Source organism: Carassius carassius, chromosome 2, assembly GCF_963082965.1.
Source record: "Carassius carassius chromosome 2, fCarCar2.1, whole genome shotgun sequence".
In the NCBI taxonomy this organism is placed as follows: Eukaryota; Metazoa; Chordata; class Actinopteri; order Cypriniformes; family Cyprinidae; genus Carassius; species Carassius carassius.
The window spans coordinates 20,518,840-20,535,537 of record NC_081756.1 but is presented as its reverse complement, the minus strand read 5'-3'; the positions used below and the strand labels follow the sequence as shown (position 1 = coordinate 20,535,537).

Here is a 16,698-nt window from a genome sequence, read left to right as displayed (position 1 = left end):
ATACTTTTCTGGACCACGATACTGTTATTTACTTGGCAGTCTATAGGACAGTCACAAGCCTCCTGGTTTTCATCCAAAATATCTTAAATTGTGTTCCAAAGAGGAACAAAGCTTTTACAGGTTTGGAACAACAAGGGGGTAAGTGATTAATGACAAAATGTTCATTTTGGGGTGGAGTATCCATTTAAATAACCAAGAACGCACATATGCCTGCTTGGCATTTGTGAGCTCCAAATTATATTTCCTATTTGTTTATTTACATTACATTTATCTTACTCTTTGACACATTAGTATTATAAGAATCTTGAAGAATTCTTTTCTTGAACAGCCAATCCGATTTCATTTGCAAAACACCCTGATAAAAGACAAAAATGTACCTCCATTCAGCAAAGATCGTCAGACTTCAGCTGGTTCTCTTTAATCAAGAAAAAATTCAGCCAAGATCAACTGGAGCCTCAACAAACTGCATCAGGACACTTTTATTCAAACAGACAATACATGCAAGTATGAAACTTAGTCTCATTATTTGATCAATTAAGTAGTCCCATCCATTTTAAAGAAGGGTGTGTTAGAACTAAGAAATGGTGGTTTTGATGGTTTGCTCAAGGCTGTTGATCTGCTGAATCTCAAACAATACTATAACTGCTTGCATTCCTGTACTCTGCTTAAGCTCTCTATCCATTGCTAACTATGTGTGTGTGTGTGTGTGTGCGTGTGTGTGTGTTTGTGTGTGTTAGAAAGTTTAAGTGTTTAGTGTAGTTAATAAAGTCTTGTTTGTATCACGGAGTCTCTAATCATGCAGATTTTGGCTACATACTCTGAATAGTATTGTATAATAAGGATGTTATTTTCCATACACGGTAAATAAACATTTCTTAGAATTAATAACGATTAACACCGGGTGTTCGGTGGGTGAACAGGTTTGTTGATTGTAATATTAATTCCATTAGTTGATCCAAATATTTATAATTATTTATATCAAGGTGTGATTAATTAATAATATTTGCCTTTTGAGCTAATTTGCTAAAGTCGCATAAAAACGCATATTGAGAAATGACAAGACCGTCCCTTTAATCTCACTAGGAAACACACACATCAGTCAAATGGATAGTATGTGAGAAGAATGGTTTATTATTAAGAATGTTAGTGTGTACATTACCTGTCTTTGCTCTGCATTGTTTGGCCTTTTCTGTTTGGTTTTTCCGTCTCGTTTTCAAGCCTGTGGAATGTGACACTTCCGTTGTGTTTGTGTGTGTTTGGGGCTGCTAGCTTAGACCATTACTGAAGATTTGTTTTGTATTTGAGTGTGTTTTTGTTTGTGTGTGCCTTCTGATGAGTGTCTGAGCTGTGAGTATGTATATGTGTGTTTGCCAAGTAAACAGTTTGGCCTATGCAAATGAATTGTGTTTGGCGCTGGAAGTGTGATGTTGTGATCGAGTTGGCTCAGAATGTGCGTGTTGATTACTGCCGCTCTCTTTCTTTCCTTCTCCTGTAGCAAATGGTGATGAGCCTGCGGGTGTCAGAGCTACAGGTTCTTCTGGGCTACGCAGGCAGAAACAAACATGGACGAAAGCACGAGCTCCTGACTAAAGCCTTACATCTCCTTAAAGCCGGCTGCAGCCCTGCCGTCCAGATGAAGATCAAGGAGCTCTACAGACGACGCTTTCCCACCAAGCTGGTGTCCCCAACAGAGTTGGCCCTGCCTGGAGTTCACCCCACCGCTGCCTCTTTGCCCCCTGGCCTCACGCAGTTGGGATTTGATGGGCACAGAGCGCCCCCATCCCCTCTGCTCCCCATCTCCCTTCTCGGGCCCAAACACGAGCTGGGACTGCCCCGCCTCCCCACGAACCTGCACCCTGTACACCCTGATGTCAAACTTCAACGGCTTCCATTCTATGATGTACTGGATGAGCTCATTAAACCTACGAGTCTTGGTGAGTTTTTGAGATTTTGATAGTGAGGCGAGTGTATGTTCATGCACATTTTTAGTGGTGTGTTTTTTAGAACAGTGTGTATCTGTAGATCTGTGTGATGTACGGCAACTGTAGAGATGTGCGGACACATTTTTATCTACATTAGCATTTTAATGGTGTTGGCTGGTTTGGTATTAGTGTGTTTGTTTGCCTGAGGAGTGATGTTCAAATAGACCAACCACAGTCTGTCTCTCTCATTTCCCAAACTGTCTCTCTCACTGTCATTTGCATAGTGTTGAAATACATTTATGTTGTGTATCTAGGATAGCCTGTCTGATTAATCTCATAGGAGGTGGCACAGAATGGGCTTCAGTTCATCTCTTCACCTCATGCAGCTATTCCTTTTAATTCTTTTTTTTTTAATAATATCGATGCATCATAATCTAGCAGTGCTATTTTTCTAGTCATATCTTCATGTTTTCATGTCGTTTTTTTATTTGTCAACATTCATTTTCGTAACATTCTTAAAATATTTTCATTATCTCCATGACGGCACATGTGACAGTCATTAAGCTTTTCTTTGGCTGAATCCCTAGTGTTGCTTACTTCAGTGAGGTTCGACTGTTCCTTTGTTCCTCAGGAATGAGTTCTGGACAACAGTAAACATACACAGATGAGTTCCAGACTGTGCTAGAGCACTCACAGCTAAACACAAATGACTTCTGGAACTATAGGTTTTACAAACAAAACATGCATGAAGTGATATAACTATTTTGCAGCAAACAAACACTCAACAGCTTTACTTATATATGCACAAACCTATGAAGTTTTATTAACTACATCCATCCCCCAGCTCATGTATAAAATATCAGTCTGCTGCTGATAGATAGACTAATGTGCTAAAACAGAGCAAAAAGTCTGTTCTGTGACTTCTTTAAAGGCAGGGTAGGTAAAAAAAAATGTATAAAATTTTTTTTTTCCAAATTTGTTTAAACTTTATTCATATATCAATACATAATTAAAATGTAAGTACTCTGAAAAAGAAAGTATAAAAATCGAGTGTCTGTAGACCTCTCACGACTGTTTTAAAGACAGCTCATTATTTCCATTCACTCCACCCCCTCCCTTCTGGGCTCCTTCCAAAGCCTCTACTACGGCTCGCTAAGTAATGTTATGTTAGCTATATTACGCAGCTACGTGTGCTAATGACACATGCTTCATGAAAAAAATATGTATGATCAAAATACAAAAAGAAAGATTTACCTGTCCAGCAGAAATAAAGCCATCAAGGAGTCATTTTTCAGCCCCCTTGAGTTCCCTCAGTTCTCGCCATCGCTGGAAAGCCACGCCGATATTAACTCGCGTTTTATTTCTTTGTTTATCCAAAGACTTTTTGTTCATTGCCTTTTCTTGTACTGTTACTGTCTTCCTTTTTTTGCCTGGTTTGCCTTCACTAACTGCGTAGGCTGGTACTGTGAATTTTGCTTGCTGTTTCTCTGCCATTGTTTTGGTATTCCTAGGATCCGTGCCTCTTGAATTCCTCAAATCAAACGTGCGCGAGCAACTGGGCAGGTCATGTGTGGCAAAAGGGTGGTTGCCATGGTTGCGAGAGAGTGACAGTCGCCTAAGCCAATCCTATGTTTCGTCCCGAAATGGAAATAATGAGCTGTGTTTAATACAGATTAAACGGTCTAGAGTCACTCGATTTTTATACTCTTTTTATCAGAGTACTTACATTTTAATTATGCATTGATATATATAGAAAGTTTAAACAAATTTGGAAGAAAGTTGTTTATACATGTATTACCTTCCCTGTGTGTATTTCAGCTTGAGCAAATTAACTAGACTCAAGGTGTTACAATTTTACATTTTTAAAAATTTTACATTTTATCATTAGATTTTGTAATTCTTTTAAATCTCTTGAGTTCAGATTCATGTTTTCAGATGTGTAAATAGGCGCTTGGATCACACACCAACTGAAACATTTCACAGTTTGTTTCTCAGTCATATACGTAGGTTTTCGTTGCACATGTTAAAGGTGATATGTGGTACAGACAACACAATACCAGCAGTACTAGCGTGACAGTATGACCTTTTAAAGAGAGCAATATACTAGCCTTTCTGTATAATGAAGTGAAGTGAAAATGTAGATGTGTGTAGATATGTTCAATATGTGGTTAGCCATTAACACTAACTAAATAAGCCTACCCCTTCAGTCTGGGTAAAACAATGATGTATGATGTGTTTGATCTGTAGCTTTGGTATTTATATGGTTAGACACCATTTTAATACAGCTAATTCTGTTTTTTAAGCTAAATGTTTGTATGATGATGTGTCTATTGCATGCCTGTTCTCTGTTGTTTCTTTGAGGGTGTTGTGTTTTGATTCTCTTATTTTTCTTTGCTTTAAAGTAATAGTTAGTTATGTTAAAATGCACTCTTTTAAATACTGTGTTTATGTCCTTGTGACGATGTCATAAGTCACCTTTAATCTTTGGGCTATGCCCTGTGTTTTTGTTTGGTTTATATTTGTTTGGTTTATATTATTGATATGAATGTTTGTTTTTGGCTTTATTTTTCTGGTCTAAGGTGCACATTAGGTCAAGAAAGAGATGCCAAAAAGGGTTATTTTTGTAGTTATTTATTCAAAGTTTCAGTTTTATTTCCTTACCTTTTTTCCTCTGGGCTCATGACTGCAGCATGGTTTGGGGATGAGGGTTTAAGAGGAAGTGCGGCCTTCCTGTTTCCTATTTTATACAATCAAATGGAATTCTGGGTAATGTAGGCGTAGTCTACTGGCTTGTCAGAGCAGGGGGGGGTCATCGTTTATTGTTTATTTTGAATGTGTGTACAGTCGTCGCCAAAGGTTTTGAGACTTACATAAATATTGGAAATTGGAAAAGTTGCTGCTTAAGTTTTTATAATAGCAATTTGCATATACTCCAGAATGTTATGAAGAGTGATCAGATGAATTGCATAGTCCTTCTTTGCCATGAAAATTAACTTAATCCCAAAAAAACCTTTCCACTGCATTTCATTGCTGTCATTAAAGGACCTGCTGAGATCATTTCAGTAATCGTCTTGTTAACTCAGGTGAGAATGTTGACGAGCACAAGGCTGGAGATCATTATGTCGGTCTGATTGGGTTAGAATGGCAGACTTGACATGTTAAAAGGAGGGTGATGCTTGAAATCATTGTTCTTCCATTGTTAACCATGGTCATAGGCGCAGATACCGTGGGTGCTCCGGGGCTCGAGCACCCACGGAAAATACCGAGCACCCACGGAAAATGAGCACCCACGTGTGCCAGTGCCAGACTGCCAGAATTAAACATTGCAGTTGGCGCTATGAAGCGTCTGCCACACTGTGATTGGTTATGTTGTTGTCAGTGACAGTGACATAACCAGTCGCATGCATGTTCCATATCCTATCCACCAATCACAGCGTTTCTGAAAACGTCCCATCCCCCACTATACAGTGCCGTGCGAGTATGTAATCATTTACTGCTTTCCGTAATCACTAATCATTAATCAGACTAAAATGGACAGATTTGTTATAAAAAAAGCCAAACCTATTAATATTGATATATATCGACATCCACCACAAGTGCCCTCTCAGATAATAAACTATGTGCTTTGATCTTGATGTGTTGTCTATGTTATTCGTTCGCTATGAGACCTTGAGTAACAGCTGGTAGTACAGAGGGAAGAGAACGCAGGTCAGTATATCGCGATATACACTGTACATATTGTATAGACACACTAGGTAAGAAGTGAGCGCCACACATTGTATTTCAGTTTAGTTAAGGTGCCGGATGCACTGAAGATTTCGGTTTATTTTCTACATTTTGCTTTGGTTAGATTAGGTTTAGATTAAGGGTTGTTTTCTTATATTTTGTTCTTTCCTTTGGCGCCGCTTTCGTTCTTTTCCCATTTTATTGTTTGTTTGTTTACATTTTCACCTTGTACATAGCACACATTATTATTGTCATTTTACTGGATCTAGTGGCTTTGGCTTTTTGTGAATAAACGTCCAGTATTTTTTCTCTTTCAAAGTTTTGTCTGTCATGTTCTTCCACCTCATTTCATACCCAGCAGTACGTTAATATGTAAATGTTATGGTACATTCCCTAGACTCCTTAACGTTCGTAACAGGGTTTAAATGGGAACATTTTTCTGCTCAAGTATAGGCCTATATACGGTTTAAAAGAGGAAAAACTAATGGACACAAAAGTAGCCTACTTTTGTTAAATACATAAAATAAAAATATATTTTTTTTAGCCTATATGAATAATGGATTCGAAAACTCAAAGAAAAGCCATGCCACTATCAAAAGAAACCTCAAAACATAAATGAGGTAGACATTCCCAGAAACTCATTATTTTAGTCGCAACAATCGGTTAATGGAAACGCTGTCCTTTCGCAATAGTTTTTTAATCAATATTTACAAAACATTAATTTCCCAAGAAGCTGAACGCATTAGCGGTTACGTGTCAGTTAAACTTTTCATCTCCAATCCTGTTTGTATTTTTGAGAAGTGACGCTGTTGTGTTTGTTTGTATCGGCCGCTGTCCATTAGCCTAAGGTTCTGAAATGCAATATTTTTTGAATAGCCTAGTCTATTATTATTTTTTTTAAATGGCGTGCACCCTTGAGCACCCACGGAGAAAAACATAAATCGGCGCCTATGACCATGGTGACCTGCAAAGAAACGCGTGCAGCCATCATTGCGTTGCATAAAAATGGCTTCACAGTAGAGCTGAAACAACGAATCGATTTAATCGATAAAAATCGATTATTAAAATAGTTGTCAACTAATTTAGTCATCGATTCGTTGCTAAATAACTTTTATTTGCCGTAAGCGGCTCATTTCGTGCATATTTCAAATCTGCGGTGACCAAAGTGTGGCAGTAATGAGCCATCGGAGGTTTTACTCAGCCAGTACATACGGAGAAGTAGCGAATAGCCAATAGCTGGCCTCGTTTTATGTCACGTGCTTCCCGAACAGCGTCTCTGCAGCATTTAGCGGGATGTGGGAGACTGGGAGTACTTTACTTTGAGCCTTCAAAAAAGAAGAGTAACCTGTAAACTCTGCACTACTGAACTGTTTAAGGGGACGTTCACATATCGCGTCTTTTGCGCGCTCAAGTTCGTTATTTCCAACACCGCACCGCATCGAGTTAAAAACATCTCAACTTTTCAGAATGCTGCAAGCGCATCGCGGGTCATGTGACAAGAACTAACCAATCAGCTTCATCCTTTCCCGTAACAACGTTAAAAGCTCAGTCAAGATGAAAGGAACAGCTGATCATAGTTGTATATGGATTTCCATTTTGAAATAAATTTAGTAGCAGAGCTACTGCAAGTGATTTTTTGAGCTGCAAATCCATTTATCCTTTGCTGAAATTTCCGCGTCTTCAAGGAGAGAGCACGTCATGGTTGCTTATCAAAGGCAGACGCCTCAGGGGCGCTTCTGCCCGAGCGCTTTGGAAAGAAGGAGAAAGCGGCGCGCCTAGCGTTTTCCACGCGTTTTTAGGCACGATATGTGAACGGCCCCTAAGACTTTTATTTGTGCAGATTCTCCAGTACAATGTTGTTTGCAAATGTTTAGTCGTAAAAGCTGATAACATTGCTTTTTAACAGTTAACATTTAAAGCTTTACAAACATGTTCTGTGGTCAGTTTGTCGTTTACCAGTTCAAAATTCAGTCGTGCAGCCTAATTATGACTGAATGAGAGAGGTAAATGTTTAAAGATATTTGAAATGCACTTTTTTTCTAAGTATTCACTGCTCTTTTTCACACAGCAGGTTTTTTGTGTGTGACTGTCCAATTTTTTTTTTTTTCTGGACAACCTTCTGATGGATTTTACTTTAAATTGTGAGTTCCATTCAGGTTTCATGTCACTGGCACTTTATTCGAAGGATTGTTTACAATTTCACAGCATAAGCTATAAAGCTGTTTCCCAGTAAATAATAAAATACAATGCACTGCAATTTTATTCTGTTTTATCCTTATTCTTCGTGAAAATATGTTCTGAAAGATTCCTTAATAAGCTTCGTTCGGGATGTTAAACTACTTTAGGAGCTCTAAGGACTGCCATGGTGAAAACATTATTTTAAATCTCCTTGTGAAATTTGCTAGAGTATGGGTCAGTGTTCTGATTGCAGAAGAGTTCGACAAAGGATTACTAACACAATAAAACAACTCCAGGTATATTTTTGATTAGGATATGACAGTGCAAAATGGTTAAAATCTCTTAAAAATCTATGCTGAAGGATAAAGACCATTTACTAATAATTTACTTGAGGAAAAAATGGGAAAAACTAAAATATAAGTACATAAACCGATTAATCGTAAAAATAATCGACAGATTAATCGATTATCAAAATAATCGTTAGTTGCAGCCCTACTTCACAGGCAAGGATATTGTGGCTACTAAGATTGCACCTAAATCAACAATTTATAGGATCATCAAGAACTTCAAGGAAAGAGGTTCAATTCTTGTAAAGAAGGCTTCAGGGCGTCCAAGAAAGTCCAGCAAGCGCCAGGATCGTCTCCTAAAGAGGATTCAGCTGCGGGATCGGAGTGCCACCAGTGCAGAGCTTGCTCAGGAATGGCAGCAGGCAGGTGTGAGTAGAGATCGACCGATATGGGTTTTTCTATAGCCGATGCCGATGTTTAGAGGTCAGGGTCAGCCGATGGCCGATATGTGCTGACGATTTTTAGGGCCGATATCTTGAAGCTTTCCCTTTCATTTGCATGCAAAAATGTCACACTAATAATAAGTGGATGCACAACATCCGTAGTATACCGGTCCACTCTGCTGTTATGCCAAGGACGTTTTTGCTCATGTGAAGAGGATGATCTTTATCGTCTAGTTTACATTAAATTAAAAAAAAATATTATAGTTTAACATTCAGATACATTGCGAATATGGAAACATTTGGATATGTGCAGAACGAGACGTGAGCAATAACCTCCAAATACATCTAGTCAAACCCGCGCTCGCTCGTCCTCGTATGGATCGGATCATTTTTCGGATCAGCAAAAAAAACAAAAAAAAAAACAAATAAACATACGTTTTGTCTTTTTTTATTAACATTAAATTATTAATTTAAAATATATGAAATCAACTTAAAGTGCACATAATATCTTCTTTTTAACATAATAGCCCGACTTCTCATCTTCCAGTGTGCTGTGATGAAGTGAGCAGTTATCATCACAGAGCTCTCCGTCCCCCTGGACGTCCACCCATCTGTCGTGAGCGCAACAGAGGATGCTCGGGATAGTTCATCCACAACTGTTTTCTTCTCCTGTTCATAAAGATCTGGCACAATATTTTCACTCTAACCTCTTTCCTCATCATTATATCTGACAGGGAATACAAAATGCGCGGGCCGTTCAAACTCCTCCGTTCCTCCGCTCGCCATGACCACTGAGTGTGGACTAAACATGCGCAATTTTTTTTTTTTTTTATAAATCAATCCGCGGGTCACGTGTGTGCCGAACCGAAGATATTGATCCGAACGGATCACGGATCAATGATGATCCGTTGCACCACTACTATAGTGTGTCATTTGAAAACATTGCAGATGCGTTTTAAAATACAACAACGAGCACCACGAAACCATTTAAAGAGGGGCATTCAACGGTCTCCTTGACAAGAAACAGTCAACAAAGTAAAATGATCTCCAACGTATGGCGCGCTCTCTTCATTTTATCAAATGATCATAATCACATCTATTCATTTTACAGTCCTGCTACTAGCATTTTATTCAGACTAAAACCCCTTTAATTCGGGTGAGAAAGCTTTTTTTCCAAGTGGCTTTTGCACATAATAATAATACCGCTGCAGACGCATTTTGCAGCATTAAAGTAATTAATTGATCATTAATTTAAACGACGATCGATCATGGAAATTATCGAATATTGACATCCCTAAATACAAATGAGTTGGATGGAAAACTGGTTATTGTCTGCATCAAACCATGCTTCCGAACAAATGTAATTCACCGTTCTGGGCAGCTCCAGGACAGCTGTCTCTCCGAGCACCGTGCTGTCTGTGAGCGGGGCGGAGTAACGGAGCCCTCAATCACGCTGCAGTGTTTGTAAGAGCTGTCAACTTCTCTGAAATTCTCTGACTACCTTTATCTCCCAGGACTGCTGTTGAATCTTTTAAAAGTTTTGGCTTGGGGTGCTTCACATGCAGTGGCAGCAGCAGCACTTTCCACCGCACCAATAACACGGGGCTGCCCGCCGGCGTGCCTGACTTTAAATCGGTGCTACTAAACACGGATATCGGCCGATGCCGATATATATTTAAAAAATGACAAATATCGACCTCTAGGTGTGAGCGCATCTGCATGCACAGTGAGGCGAAGACTTTTGGAAGATGGCCTGTTGTCAAGAAGGGCAGCAAAGAAGCCACTTCACTCCAAAAAAAACATCAGGGACAGATTGATCTTCTGCAGAAAGTATAGTGAATGGACTGCTGAGGTATGGGGTAAAGTCATATTCTCCAATGAAGCCCCTTTCTGATTCTTTGGGGCATCTGGAAAAAGGCTTGTCCGGAGAAGAAAAGGTGAGCGCTAACATCAGTCCTGTGTCATGCCAACAGTAAAGCATCCTGACACCATTCATGTGTGGGGTTGCTTCTCAACCAAGGGAGTGGGCTCACTCACAATTCTGCCTAAAAACACAGCCATGAATAAAGAATGGTACCAAAACACCCTCCAACAGCAACTTCTTCCAACAATCCAACAACAGTTCGGTGAAGAAAAATGAATTTTCCAGCACGATGGAGCACCGTGCCATAAGGCAAAAGTGATAACTAAGTGGCTCGGGGACCAGAATGTTGCAATTTTGGGTCCATGGCCTGGAAACTCCCCAGATCTTAATCCCATTGAGAACTTGTGGTCAATCCTCAAGAGGCGGGTGGACAAACAAAAACCCACTAATTCTGACAAACTCCAAGAAGTGATTATGAAAGAATGGGTTGCTATCAGTCAGGATTTGGCCCAGAAGTTGATTGAGAGCATGCCCAGTCGAATTGCAGAGGTCCTGAAAAAGAAGGGCTAACACTGCAAATACTGACTCTTTGCATAATTGTCATGTAATTGTCGATAAAAGCCTTTGAAACGTATGAAGTGCTTGTAATTATATTTCAGTACATCACAGAAACAACTGAAACAAAGATCTAAAAGCAGTTTAGCAGCAAACGTTTTGAAAACTAATATTTATGTAATTCTCAAAACTTTTGGCCATATACAAGACTGTATATGTAAATGTATTGTTCAGTTTTTGAATGTATTTTTGTAATGTTGATCTTATGTTGTTTTGAACTTTATCTTCAATTGTGTTTATGTGGCTGTTTGTGTGTGTATATGATTTTTCTTTTTGTGGGGTTTCCTATAATTTGGGATGGTTTGACCCTTGAGTTTAAAAAGGGCATACTTGGGCTATCAGGGTTTAGTGTGTTGGTTGGGGCCTCTACGAGGAGGGTCAACTTTAATGTCTCCAGTGTCAGATGTGAGTCAATAAACTTTTTTTGACTGTAAGCAAGTGTCTCCCTGCCTTTGTTCTGGTCATGTCCCCACAATATGGTGGCAGCGGTGGGATATTCCAGAAGAGGAGCATTGCTGTGTCAAATTTTCAGGTGTGATGGCACCAAAGCGGGCACATGTTGAGAAACCAGCCCAGATGGACCCTGGGGAAGATGGGGAAGAACTGCAAGGGGCTTTTGGAGAAGCTGTTAAGCTGATTTCCTATGAAAGTTCTTCTAAGGACATTGCAGAGTTGAAGGATATGTTCCAGAAGTTCCTGGTGAATCAAAAAGTGACACAGGATCGTCAAGAGCAAGAAAATGCACGGCAAGAGACTAGATGGAGCTCTTTGCCGCATCAGTTTCGACTCCTTCAGGAGGAAGTGGGTCAGCATACTGCACAGGAAAACTTGCCAGCAGGGGGAGGTGAAGATCCAGGCACTTCTTCCAGAATTTCTGATGGAGCGCAACATCCAACTGCTGGGAGTCTGTGGAAGGAGCCAAAGATGCAGTAGCTCAGTGAGATGGATGACATTGAGCATTATCTTACTACTTTTGAGCGAATCGCTACAGTGTGTAAATGGCCTCCAGAAGTTTGGGCCATTCGCCTAGTTCCCCTGCTCACTGGCAAGGCCCGTGCGGCCTATGTAGCGATGGCTGTGGATGAAGTGACCGACTATGCGCAAGTGAGAGAGGCAATATTGAGGAAATATTCTATCAATGCTGAGACTTACCGACAACGGTTTCATACCATGGAAGTGTTGATGGAAGAGACTCCAAAAGAACTGTATGTTCGGTTGAAAGATTTGTTTTACAAGTGGGTGAAACCGGCAGGAAAGACTGTCTATGAGGTTGCAGAGACTATCATTTTGGAGCAGTTTTTGAGAACGCTGTGTCCTGAGCTGCAAACCTGGATTAAAGAGCATGATCCATCTTCTGCTGAGGAAGCCGCCAGGCTGGCTGATGTCTTTGTGGCAGCTAGGCGAAGGACAGAGCCTTGGAGATATGCTCCGTGGAATACAAGGGACAAGACTTTATCTCGCAAGATATCCTCACTGCTAGAAGGTGGTAAGAATATGGGTGAGAGAATGGTGAAACAAACAGAAACTTCAAGCGTAGCTACAGGGGGGAATATTAAGTGTTATAGTTGTGGCCAGATTGGCCATAAAAAACCCATGTGTCCAATCCTGAATAAAAAGCTTACCAATGTCTGTTATGTTCCCCGAATGATGATACCTGAACCTACCAATTCTCAAATGCCCAGTGAGGTCACCATTCCTGTAAAACTTAATGGTAAAAAGGTTATAGCTTTAGTAGATACAGGATGCACCCAAACGTTAGTAGAAGCTGGTCTTGTATCTGAGTGTTCTATGGAAATTGATTGCCCTGTCATGGTAAAATGTATCCATGGTGAAGAACGGTCTTATCCGACCACTGAAGTGTATTTAGGGGTTAATGAGCAATCTTATCTTATGAAAGTGGGGTTGGCTCCAAAACTGCCATATCCTGTGATTATCGGTCATGACGGTCCTGTGTTAATGGATTTATTGTATTCAGGCAGTACTTGCAATGTGGTGTTAACCCGGGCAAAATTTAGACAGGGTCATGAGGTGAATGAGGGAAACCCTTTGAAATGCCTTCCATTTATGATTGTGAGATTCTAACGCACCCAGTGAAGCCTGTGAAATCTAAAGGAGAGAAGAGGCTAGACAAGTTTCAGGGAACAGTGGTAGAAGTCGCAGATGGGGAAGGTTTAGAAAAATTCAATTGTGAGTGGCAGATCCCTACTGATATATCAGAACTGCAGAAAACTGATTTTGAAATTGGTCCCATCTATGTTAGAATGATTGAAAATGCAGAGCAAGGCAAAGATGCTGTATTTAAGGGTTCTTTTTTTGCTTGGAGAATGGTATTTTGTATCATAAGACCCAAAATGCCCTACAAATGGTTCTCCCCTTTGAATGTACGTAATATGGTCATGAAATTGGGGCATTCTATTCCATGGACTGGTCATTTGGGTCGCCGTAAAATGTACCATCGAATTAGCAAACACTTTTTCTGGCCAGGCATGACTAAAGATATAGCCGAATTCTGTAAGAGGTGTTCAGAATGCCAGAGCACTGCCCCTCGGGGTCCCCCAAAAGCGCCTTTGATGCCTTTGCCAATAATTGAGGTGCCTTTCCAACGGCTGGGCATGGACATTGTCAGCCCTGTGGAGAAAAGCAAAGCAGGTAACAAATATATGTTACTAATTTGTGACTATGCAAGCCGATATCCTGAGGTTTTTCCTTTGAAAAACATTAATGCAAAAACTGTAGCTTTTTGTTTGGTGCAGTTCTTTTCTAGGGTGGGTTTACCCCAGGAGATATTTACTGATCGAGGAACAAATTTTACCTCAAAATTACTGAGGCAGGTTTATCAACTGCTGAGGATAAGAGGTTTGAAGACCACCCCATACCATCCAGAAACTGATGGTCTTGTCGAAAGATTTAATCAAACCATTGTTCAAATGCTCCGTAAGTTTGTTTGTGATACATTGGTCTGATTGGACCAGTGGTTACCTTACATACTGTTTGCATATAGAGAAGTTCCTCAGGCCTCTACAGGTTTTTCTCCCTTTCAGTTGATATATGGGCATGAGGGGAGGGGTCCCTTGTCTTTGTTGAAGGAATCCTGGGAGCAAAGTTCACAGACCGTGAGTACAGTCAATGTTATTGACTATGTTGTGCAAATGAGGGAGAAATTGGAGAAGATGACTAAATTGGCGGCAGAACACTTACACAAATCACAGAGAAGGCAGAAATGCTTGTATGATAGAAAGACAAAGCAGCGCTCCTTTGAAATAGGGCAGCAGGTTTTAGTCATGCTTCCAACGGAGGAGAACAAATTGCTAGGTAAATGGCAGGGTCCATTCAAGTTCACAAAGAAGTTAGGTCCTACCACTTACCAAATTGCTACTCCTGGTGAGTCACGTTCTCATAGAACATTGCATATTAATCTCTTGAAGGAATGGTTTCCACTAGGGGTGTAACGGTACGCAAAAATCACGGTTCGGTACGTACCTCGGTTTTAAAGTCACGGTTCGGTTCATTTTCGGCACAGTAAGGGAAAGAAATGCAAACATTAAACTGCAGGTTGTTTATTACTATAATCTTTTTTTTTTCAACAATTTTTTAAATACTTTTTAATAAAATATATATAAAATAAAAAAAGAATAAGGAATAAAATACTGCTGCAAAGTTCTCCACTAAATAAAATACTCTCAGTCTCAAACCAATATCATATGATAAAATATAATGAAAAATATAAATAAATAACTATGATTACAGTGCAGCATTACCTATCCCAGCTTGTAGGCCTGCTCATATAAAAAAAAAAAAAAATGCGTTTGAATTACGGTACTTTTTTTCCTAGTTACGCCTGTTTCACACCGCAAGCGTGAGCGGCACGCGAGCGGCGCGTACTTTTTCCGGCGTCCATGTTAAACAATGAGTGCATTCACACCGGGACCAGGAGCAGCGCGTGAGCGGCAGGCAGGAGCGTCGCGTGAACAGCAGTCCAACAGGGGTTTCGGCGTCCGGTCTGTTTTTGCAACAAATATGTATTTATCCATTTAAACGTTTTAAATAATTGTTTTGGGTGAAAGTATGGTGTATTGTTATAAAAACATATGTTGAAAGAATTATACCGATTGTTTGAAATGGTTATACTGTTTGCCGAACACGCTTTGAAGCCGCAGCTGTGATGCTGTACTTATACGCTTCCAGTGTGAATACTTGCGAGAGTCTGCTGCTGCAGTGACGATGTAGTTGCACGGACGCGCTGCTCGCGCACCCCTCACGCTTGCGGTTTGAAACAGGCGTTAGAATCAGCTGCAGGGCGGGATTTGCGCTGAACGCGGAGACTTCCGCCACTTAATATGTTCGCTTGGAAACACGAAAATGTACCTATGTTCCACATACAAAATATTGCATTCAGTCATTCGGTACACACGTGCACCATACCGAAAGCACTGTACCGAAACGGTCCGGTACGAATACACGTACCGTTACACCCCTAGTTTCCACCGAAGGAGTCTGCGAGTGTGAATTTGATTCGGTTGGTAGATGATGAGGAGGATATAGAAGAACAGTTTTTATCTGTTAGTCAGGATTCCTCCTCTGTTAATCTTGACCACTTATCAGGGGAACAGAAAAAGCAAATTGAAGAGCCATGCGATTCAGAATTGTTTTAGAGTATTCCCGGTTGTACTACACTTGTTCAGCATCGAATTGTGTTGAAGCCTACTGCTCAAGTGAAAAGAATGAGTTACCGCATTCCTAAAAGGATAGTGTCCGCATTCACTGAGGAGGTGAAGTTAATGCAGGAGATGGGCATTGTGGAGCCTTCCCAGAGTGAATGGTGTAATCCAGTGGTTTTGGTTCCGAAAAAGGACGGGAGCTTGCGTTTTTATATTGATTTCCATTACTTAAACTCTGTATCCAAATTTGACTCCTTTCCTATGCCCTGAATTGAGGAGCTTATTGAGAAATTAGGAAAAGCCAAATTTATCAGCACAATAGATTTATGTAAGGGATATTGGCAGGTGCCATTTGCTCCTGAATCCAGAGAATTGACTGCTTTCCGTACGCCTACAAGTCTTATGCATTTTCAGGTTCTTCCTTTTGGGCTGCACGGGGCTCCCCCTACATTTCAAAGGCTAATGAATACTGTGCTGCAGGACTTGGGTGAGTTTACCGCAGCTTACCTCGATGATGTGGTTATATTTAGTGACAGCTGGAAGATGCATCTTTCTCATCTTGCAATGTTGTTTCAGCGAATAAAGGAGACTGGTCTGACTATCAATCCTGCTAAATGTCCTTTGGCTAAAAGGGAGACAGAGTATTTGGGCTATGTCCTGGGTAATGGTGTAATTAAACCCCAGATCCAGAAAATTCTAGCTATTCAGTCTTGCCCACTTCCATGTACCAAAAAGCAGATGAGATCTTTTTTAGGTCTAGCTGGGTGGTATCGGAGGTTTATACCTCATTTTGCCACTAGGGCGGCTCCATTAACAGATCTGACCCGGAAGTCAAGTCCAAATCAGATTCAGTGGACTGAACGGGACAGGCTAGCTTTCCAGAATGTTAGGAATGCTTTAGTGACTAATCCTGTTTTTTGTAGTCCTGATTTTGAGAAAATGTTTGTGCTTCAGACAGATACTTCTGAAGTAGGATTGGGAGCGGTTTTGAAACCAGAGCAGGGA

General features: G+C 40.4%; 1 protein-coding gene across 2 annotated transcripts in view; it reads left to right on the top strand.

Moving 5' to 3' along the window:
• The window catches only part of LOC132105970 (E3 SUMO-protein ligase PIAS1-like), a 45,172-nt gene that overhangs the window by 12,335 nt on the left and 16,139 nt on the right, over nucleotides 1-16,698 (top strand). The window contains exons 1-2 of one of the 2 annotated variants that reach the window (XM_059511563.1): nucleotides 385-504; nucleotides 1,496-1,934. In XM_059511563.1, coding sequence (XP_059367546.1) covers nucleotides 499-504; nucleotides 1,496-1,934 — 445 coding nt within the window. In that variant the 5' untranslated portion in view covers nucleotides 385-498. Of the gene's footprint in view, nucleotides 1-384; nucleotides 505-1,495; nucleotides 1,935-16,698 lie in introns of those variants that run through there. The other variant, XM_059511558.1, reaches the window with a different exon arrangement.